The 9,223-nt window shown below is 35.7% G+C and overlaps 1 protein-coding gene across 1 annotated transcript; it reads right to left on the bottom strand.

The window, feature by feature from the left end:
- Positions 1 to 2,351: 2,351 nt before the first annotated feature.
- LOC123894237 (ATP-dependent zinc metalloprotease FTSH 4, mitochondrial) lies at positions 2,352 to 8,241 on the bottom strand. Its single transcript, XM_045944182.1, has 7 exons — positions 7,948 to 8,241; positions 6,824 to 6,911; positions 6,313 to 6,576; positions 5,295 to 5,537; positions 5,070 to 5,194; positions 3,814 to 4,290; positions 2,352 to 3,513 (listed from the first exon to the last, which is right to left on the bottom strand). Exons 1-7 carry the CDS (start codon positions 7,972 to 7,974, stop codon positions 2,617 to 2,619), a joined length of 2,121 nt encoding a protein of 706 aa, XP_045800138.1. The 5' UTR covers positions 7,975 to 8,241; the 3' UTR covers positions 2,352 to 2,616.
- Between the last annotated feature and the right edge of the window lie 982 nt (positions 8,242 to 9,223).

Below are 9,223 nucleotides of genomic sequence, written 5' to 3'. Positions count from 1 at the left end.
AGTCAGAACCAGTGGCGGATCTAAGACCTGAGTCCGGGGGTGCAAAATTTTTTGGGTCTTGCTAACGAGTGCCCCCGGGGCACTCTTTAAGCATTCCACAAAAAGAAATTTTTTATTCAAAAAATTAAACACTCCAATTTCCAATGGTTGACTTTCCGCATTCCCATAAAAATTCTATGAAAAACTTACTATTTAAGGGCTTAAAGAGTACCCCGAAAGCACTATTTAGCATTTGCCATTTTTAAAAACCAGGGTGTGCAAGTGCACACCCTCACATGAGAGTAGATCCGCCCCTGGTCAGAACAATATTCATATATTATTACAAGAGTGTGGTTCTACCCTGCCGTTGTTGCCACGAAAATTTCGTTGGTAAGTATCTATAAATAAGGAGATGGATTAAGTGCATTCATTTTTGGCGCAGTCAAGCTGCAGTTAGCATCTGATAGTCGTCTGATCAAAATCAAACGGCTCATATTTTAATATAATTTTGATTTTTTAAGGACAAAACTTATATGCATTTCTTTAGATGCTGTTTTTCTTGTTCCTCTCACAAAAAGGTGGTTATTTATATTTTTTAATTAAAAAAAGAAAAAGAAAAATGTTTTTAAATAAAAATAATTTCCCCCATGTATCTAGCACAGTAAAAACTATGTATATAAAACTGTACATAAATTTGGTCCATTTTTTAAAAAATATAATAATTTTGAACTTAAAATATTAATTGTTTAATTTTAATCAAACGATTTTGATCTAACCGACTGCATCCAATCCAAATCTCAACATTAATAATCCTGAGATATACTTCAACTCTGGTAAGCCCCTAATAATCCTAATAAACTTCAATTCGTTACAAAAATAAAAAAGTATCTAGATTATGATTATTATAGTATAAATGCAGCCAAACACGGCCAATGCAGCTGTAATTACTGTAGCAATGATGTTGCATATAACTCTAAATTTAAAACTGTGTGCTATAATGTCTCAAGCAAGAATTAAATTCATAAAGTGGTTGCAATGGTTCGTGTTTGTAGTTTGGTAAGAGACACTGTTTTTGAAGAGAAGAAAAAGGGTATGAGTGAGTGAGTGGTCGTTTTTTATGATTATGACTCCAAAACATACCCATGGAGAAAAGGAGAACACCAACAACCGTTGCTTGTGTTTTGGCGTAGTCCATGCAAATGATTTGGAATTGCCACTATATTACATATACAAATGATTGCAAAATAGCATTTGTTTGTGCTGCATTAATTATTGAACAGTTAGCTTACTATCAAAGAAACAAGTATATGAAATTTTAGGTATATGATTGGCTAAGCATGTGAAGTTGATCTCTGAAGATATGCAAATGAATTATTGAAAATATTAAAATAGAGTTAGATAGATAACTCAACCGGTAAAAATATAAAGTTCAAGTTCTCGTTAAGGTTTAAAAGAGTTGAAAATATAAAGTTCAAGTTTTGGCCGAAGTAAAAAATATTAATACTAATTAGTATTATACTAATTTTGTCCGTTTTAAAACATAAAAAACAAACTACGCTATTTATAACGTGAATGGATCACAAATATTTGCGTATGCTTGTATATCCAATATTTAACACATTCATAGGTATTAGGTAATGTGAGACTCAATCACTCACATTTAAAATCTTACAATATTTTCCTCAAGTGTGAGCTCTCATCTTCTATACTCGATCCAAACTAGAATCTCACTCCTGCTCCTCTTCCAAGTCGAATCAAAATTTTAATACCACTTTGTTAGGGGAGTTCTTACTACTAATAATAATCAACGAGTGAAAGCTGAGATTTCTTGGTGACCCACGGAAGGTTTCACTGATCCATTCTTATTAACCTCGCATCCTCTGGGTAAGTTACACTTACAATCATAGGTATGTTTGTTTCAATCATAGGTTTCAATAAAAAATGGGATTATGTGAAGTGGAGAAACCATACAAAGTTTCAATAAAAAAATTATTTTATACATTCTAAAACATTGGAAGAAAATTGATGGGGTCATAAACTTTCCTATCCAATTTTAATTTGATTGCAACACCAAGTGTTTAAACAAATCAATACCTTGGAACCCACTTCTATTTGCAGAGAGAATTTGAAGAGAGGTTAAAAAATCAAAACTTCACAACAAGTCTGTCTTATGGCGGAGAAACTATTTTCAGTAGAGGTCGACAATTAGTTCACAATCTTTTTCAAAAGATTTTCTCTTCTCTAAATCATTTATACTGACTGCAGTGACTAGAAAGTAGAAACTGATTCTGAAACTTTTTAAATACATGTCTGGCTTCATTATCTGTCTCGCAAAAGAAAGTAAACAAGAGAAAAAAGGTAAGGGAAAAATGTGGAGAAGATAAATATATGATTTAAGTTTTGACGAATGAAAATCCTATATAGAAGAAGTAATAAGGTACTAGTTATTAAAACAACTCAATGGGAACTCCTACAAGATATTTCAACTCACTACAATATGGAGTCAGCTTGATCCTGAATACAAGAGTTGAGTTCCATGGACTGAAGTGGAACCACAAAAACACCGAACAAATTACTATCTGCACATATAAATCCGGTAGTTGATTATTTAGCAGCATGTGTCGACAGTCTTCCGTGCTAAGATCCTACTGGGGCAACTCCTTGAGCCTTTGCAGCAGCAGAAGCTGCAGCTGCAGCGGCCGCAGCAGCCGCAGCTGCTGCTGAATTGGGCCGTGAACTTCCCTGAGCTTCGACTGCTCGTGACTGTGGTTGTTGTTGCTGGGATTTGACCTTTGCAAGTAAATCCTTTATCTGACTTCCAGTAAGTGTCTCATGCTCTAGAAGAGCATTTGCAAGTGCGTGAAGTTCCTTTTCATGGGTGGTTAGAATAGTCTTTGCATTGTTGTAAGCTCTCTCAAGCAAGTTCTTGACTTCTTTCTCAATAAGCAACCTAGTTTCTGAGCTCATACTTCTCCCATTATCATAGTAATTGTGAGTGACAGGTCCAACTTCGGTACTCATTCCATATTTAGTCACCATTTCCCTGGCCAAAGAGGTTGCCTGTGAAAGATCTGAGGATGCACCTGAAGTAACTTCACTTTCTCCAAAAATCAACTCTTCAGCAACCCGACCTCCCATGCAAACATCGAGTCTGGCAAGCATCTGCTTACGGGAATGACTAGTCTGGTCCTTGTCAGGGAGTTGAGAAACCATGCCAAGAGCCATCCCACGAGGAACTATAGTTGCCTTGTGAACAGGTAGTGCGCCATCAGTATGCATTGCAACTAAGGCATGGCCACCCTCATGGAAAGCAGTAGTCTTTCTTGACTCCTCAGATATAACGGCGGACTTGCGTTCACTTCCCATCATAATCTTGTCTCGTGCAAACTCCAAATCATGCATGCTCACGGATTTGGACCCGTCCATTGCAGCCCTGAGGGCAGCAACATTAACCAAATTTGCAAGGTCAGCACCGGAGAAACCAGGTGTACAGCGAGCAATGATCATCAAATCAACATCATCTGCCTTCAGAACCTATATAATATTGCCAAAGAAACACAGACAAGCACACAACGTTAGAAGTTTCCTTCTAAGTTCTAACAAATCCATATGCTAAACAACCTTACTATATCTCACAATTGTGTACATTCACAATTAAATTACAAAACTAGAATAAAAATAGGCATATATCAGAAAGTATCATGGTCATTAGTTAGACTCTCAGCTTGCATTTAGTATCCCCAATCATAGCTTAAAGATCATATCACACAATGCTTTGCACCATGCATCAAAATTCAGATAAAAATACATTCTTCCAGAAAAGTAAAAACATACCTTTGACATGTGAGATTCTAAAATCTGTCGCCGGCCTTCTACATCTGGATTGGGAACAACAACATGTCGATCAAATCTCCCGGGTCTCACCAAAGCCTTATCTAGTGACTCAGGAAAATTAGTAGCGCCAATCACAATTATGCCATCGTTTTGTTTGAATCCATCTAACTCAACAAGCATTTGATTTAAAGTCATCTTCATGTACATTTGGTCCTTTGCATTTCGTTTCCCTCCAATAGCATCAATCTCATCGATAAAGATTATACAAGGCGACCGTTTTTTTGCAGCAGCAAAAAGATCTCTCACCCTTCGGGCACCAACACCAACAAACATCTCTTCAAATTCACTTCCACTGCATGAGAAGAAAGGAACTCCGGCCTCTCCAGCAATAGCTCTTGCCAACATTGTTTTACCGGTGCCAGGCGGGCCAACAAGCAAAACACCTTTTGGGAGTTTACCACCAAGACGAGTAAAGCGCTGTGACAAGGGAAAAGAGTTATCTAAAGATAGTATAAAATAATCCAGGCCAGAATGTGGTATGAAAAAGGTGATTAACATACAGAATTAGCAAAAGGATAAAAAAAATTACAGCATTAAAAAAAGAGAATAGAAAAAATAATGTGAAATAAAGGTATAAACAAAAGAATTAAAAGAAAACAGAGCAGAAAAAAATAAGTAGAAAAAAACAAAATTAATTGGCATACTGTGAGAAGATAGAGCAGCAGCATCGTTTGAAAATTTTAGAAACAGAAGTGAGAAACACAACTGAGAGTCTGGTAGAATTTATTTTGCGGTTGAGTTTTAAAAACTGAGCCTGGGTTACTGGGTCAGGAAGCATAGCCCAACCCGATAGGACACCTAGGCCCATAACCCTAGATGACCCAATCTTTTAGTCCAACTCACAGGGAATTTTTGATTTTAAGGGATTTTCTGTTCCTTTTTGCTTATATTTCATTCCCAGGGGAGGGAAAGTATCCAGGCATTCAGAAAAGTGGTTAGAATCTTGCTGGTTTATGAGCTTTGCTCTGGATTAGAAGTTCTTAGTCTGGTTTTACCTTCTATTTTGCAATTTTCCACCATTTTCCTTTTCTTAGGTTTGTGAGTTCTATCACAATCACTTTCTCTTTTCTTCCACCACTTTTTTGCCTAGAGCTGCTGCCAAGCTCTTCTCACATTTATTGGCAACAAACTTTATTGCTGAAAATGCATTCAAGAGAGAGAGAGAGAGAGCATTGATTTATGCCGCAAAAGTGTACCTTAGGATCTCTCAGGTAATGGACTATTTCTTCGAGTTCAGCCTTTGCCTCATCCACCCCTTTAACATCACTGAATTTAGTACTTGTCTCCACACTGGGCTGCACTTCTTCATTCATACCAAGTCCTAAGAAAGGTGAAAAGCAAAACAGATAATGTGCCCATCAAATTCAATTTGAACGTTGAATTAAAACGAGCAGTTGTAAGCTACAACAACACTGTAATACCTTTACTAATTCCTTTATCCTCAATAAGAGCTCCTACACCAGAAATCAAGAGGAAGGCCACTGCAACAGACCTAATTGTACGCCATAGCTGCTCTTTGAAATTTCCACCTTCTGATGCAGCAACCATATGAATAGGAGCACTTGCAGTTCCAAGAATTCCATCTTTTGTAGGTTTTCCCGCATTTCTAAGTGCAGCAAGGCCACCTATACTACTTTCTTCCTCTCGCACCGAATTAGAAATACCTGAAAATTCGGATAACTCAGGTTATATCTTGTGGTCTGTAAATGTACAAAAGAAAGGAATGTTCAAAGAGCAGATTGATAAGAAGAAGAATAATAACAAATTTCAATGAATAAAAGTGTAATATATAAATCAAACTTCATAACCCCCGACAAAAGATTATGATCAATGCTACCACACAAAGGACTGTGGCCAGTTAGCAATAAGCTAATGAAATAATTTACCATATATACAGAGACTTATACTGGTTTTTGGGAAAACAAGATCCAAGACCAAAATATATAAACCAATTAGCTTACTATTTCAAGAAAATATTGATGTCATAATTTTATCCAAAAAAAATTGTGCTAAAATGAATCCCACTAAACATAAATAATCAAAAAGTTAGCAGTAAACGGGAGAAGATAGCAAAGTATTAATATTCAAATCATTAATCATTAACAAGAAGACTGTGTCCAGTGCATTTTGTAGCAATGTTTAACCTCGAACAAATCATAACACTCAGAAGTTAAGATTGTAAATGCAATGCAGATACATCTGTGCCTTCTGTCTTTTTACTTAGGGCACAACCGTGATTAGACAGAGTAGCAATTAACTCAGATTTCTAATCAAATTATAGACACTTCAAGCATATGTCTAGTTTCCTGATCAGGGGTGAAAAATCTCAATTCTTTGAACTAGGTCAGAATGCCTGCAAAATGTTGGTCAAAAAGAGCAAAGCACGATCACATGCAAACACAGTCAATAGAAAATGAGCATTTCTAGCCACATAGTCACCTCTTCGCAAAGTCTTCAGTAATTCACTTTCATCCAGTCTATCAACTTTTACTAATGCTTTAACATATTCGGAAAGTGCCGTAGAATTTGTATGCAGAGATGGCTGACTTTCAAATGCCCTAATCACGGCTTCAGGATCGTTTCGACGGTAAAGTTCTTTGAGATAAGAGGCTTCCTCGGCTTCAGATGAATCACGTAGTCGTCGGGCAAGATTTCCCAGATAGCTGGACTGGGATCTCTCCTGGGAGAAAAAGAGCCTATTCCCTACATAAATTTGAGAGTAAGTGCAGCGAACAATAGCAAAAGACAATAATAGACATAACTAATTCCACAAAAAAAGTATATCTATAGAATTCCACGGCAAAACATAATATGAATTTAAACCACAAAGTGAAATAATTCAGAAAAACAAAGTGTCTACAAATAAGAAACAAAAACTTATATTTTATTAGCATAACATTTTATTAGCATAACATGAACTAAATGTGCCAAGGGAACAAAAGCTTCGTACTTGTACTGCCTTCAAGCTTGTTAGGAGATAAATAGCTTCTACTCAATAAATTTTTGACCTTTCCAAATTCTGATTGACGCCTTTCAACCTGCAAAAATAACACATAAAATTATATGACAAATAAAAGTAACGCAAGATACATAACAGAGAGGGCTATATAAATCATACGCTATATGATTATAAATAAAACAACTTTATCACCTTTTCAATTCAAAACAAATAAACCCCAACCTAAATGCCTAGTTAACCTGATTAGTATACATGTAATATTCGACCCTAAACAATCTTAAATATAAAGAGCCTAATTGGATTGACTTGTTTTTTCAACTTATCTATTGACATAAGCACTTGTCTGACTATTTGGGAGAACTTATGAAAACTACGAGTTCATAAGATCCTAATAAGCTGTCCAAGCTTATGAAAACAGTTTATAACTTATCCGAAAACAATTTAACTTTCTTTTATCTTTTGTTATAGAAACGACTTATACATAACCTGCAAATTATTATGATAGGCGCTTATGCTTATAAGCTAACATAAGCTACAAATTAAGCTCCAAACAAGGCCATAATATAAAAGCGATGTTGCATCTAGGGCCGTTTGAATTCGGCCTATTTTTGAGCTTATGGAAATAGCTTATGCAAATAAATAATGTTCTGTGTTAATTCATAAGTTTTCACCGCAAAAATCGTATCTTTATAAGCTATTTTATCATAAACTACCTTGAAAATCTTGTAATAATACATAAAAGCTTATTATTTGCATAAGCTGTTTCGTATAAGCTCAAAAATAAGTCAATCCAAACGAGCCCCTACTCCAATTCAAGGAATAACAAACTATATACCACCGTGTCTATGTCGAATTAAAATATCCAGCTAACATTTTAAACACTGCCATCAATATATTTCTCTATATTTAACCCTGAATCAACCTTCACAATCTCATTCAAAATCTCAGTCAAGAAAATTGTATATAAGGGAAATGAATTAATAATTAATAATAACAAAATTAAGGAACACATCACCATCCCTTTTACCAAAAAATTTAGGGTTTTCGAGATAATAAGAAGAAACGGAAATAGATTATATGAAATGAAAAACTTAATCGATTGAATAATAACAAACCTGTGTTATCAAACGCCTCCAAGCCATGATTAATAGAAACGAGTTTGTTGCGTTAAATCTGTGGAATAGAGAAAAACGAATTGGAGATGAAAGATACGAAAAATAGAGGAACTATTTTTCTCCGTTCTCAGCACCCAAAAAATAACATTGCTGGCGTTTATTTTTACTGCTTAATTAAACCTTATGCAGTCTTCTTCGTTTGTTTTACAAGAGATTGTGTTTGTTTGGTATAAGCAATTTTTGACTCAGAAAGAACCATGTGACCTACATACACAGAAACGGGTTGGCATAAGGTACACAAACTTTTTTAACCATTCTACTCTCTTGGATCAATCTCACAATTCACAGGTTGCCACGTCACACTTCTTCTTAAATAGAAATTGCTTAATTATAGTTTTGCTTAATGAGTTTAATTGATATGCACCGACGGTGTAAAATAGTTTTACACCATCGTCCAATAAACAACCATTATTTTGCCATGTCATATCAAGAAAGTGGGGGTGAAGTGGGGTGATGTGGTGGAAAACATGGTTGGTATTGGTTGATAGTGTAAAATTATTTTACACCGTCGGTGCATATCAATTAAATCCTTTGCTTAATTCCGGTTGTCCTTCTCGTTTTGCTCACTCACAAAATTATCAATTTATCATCCACTAACATTATACGAAGTAACCATATCTGAGTTGGTTCCATGGTGATTGACATTGAACTTGGTAGGAGGAGTACGGTTTGATCCCCGCAACTGCATTTGAGAAAGAACTGGAACCACTTGATGTCAGAACTCGCCCCGAACTCTGAACTATTAGGACCCCCTTCTCCTAGGAACCAAATGGTAAAAACAACAAAAAAAAAATATATGGAGTAACTACTACTACAAAAAAAATCTTAATGTTAAAATTTAAAACAATCCTAACAAGACAAAAAGAAAAAGAAAAAAAAAGAAAGAAGGCTTTTGTCACGCCTCTCAGGCGTCGCCATTATGATACCACCCAACTCATTGCATATCCTCCCTCGTCGTTCGGTGACACCAACGTATGCTATGTCGAAGCTGATGGGTCTAGTTGACAAGAACTTGATGAAGAAACTTTCAACAATATACAATATGTGTTTAATATCTACAACAACTCCTCATTTCCCATCCTTCTCTCTACCCGTTTCTCTCCCTCTCACTCGCTTATCGTCTCTCTATTTCTTCCCACGAAGTGTATCTTGATCATTTACTAACTATATTGTGGTGTCATTTTGACAAGTTTGTATGTAGTTAACATCCACATCA

Source organism: Trifolium pratense, linkage group LG7, assembly GCF_020283565.1.
Source record: "Trifolium pratense cultivar HEN17-A07 linkage group LG7, ARS_RC_1.1, whole genome shotgun sequence".
NCBI lineage: Eukaryota > Viridiplantae > Streptophyta > Magnoliopsida > Fabales > Fabaceae > Trifolium > Trifolium pratense.
Note: the sequence above shows the minus strand (reverse complement) of the source record. Positions and strands in the feature narration are given on the sequence as shown.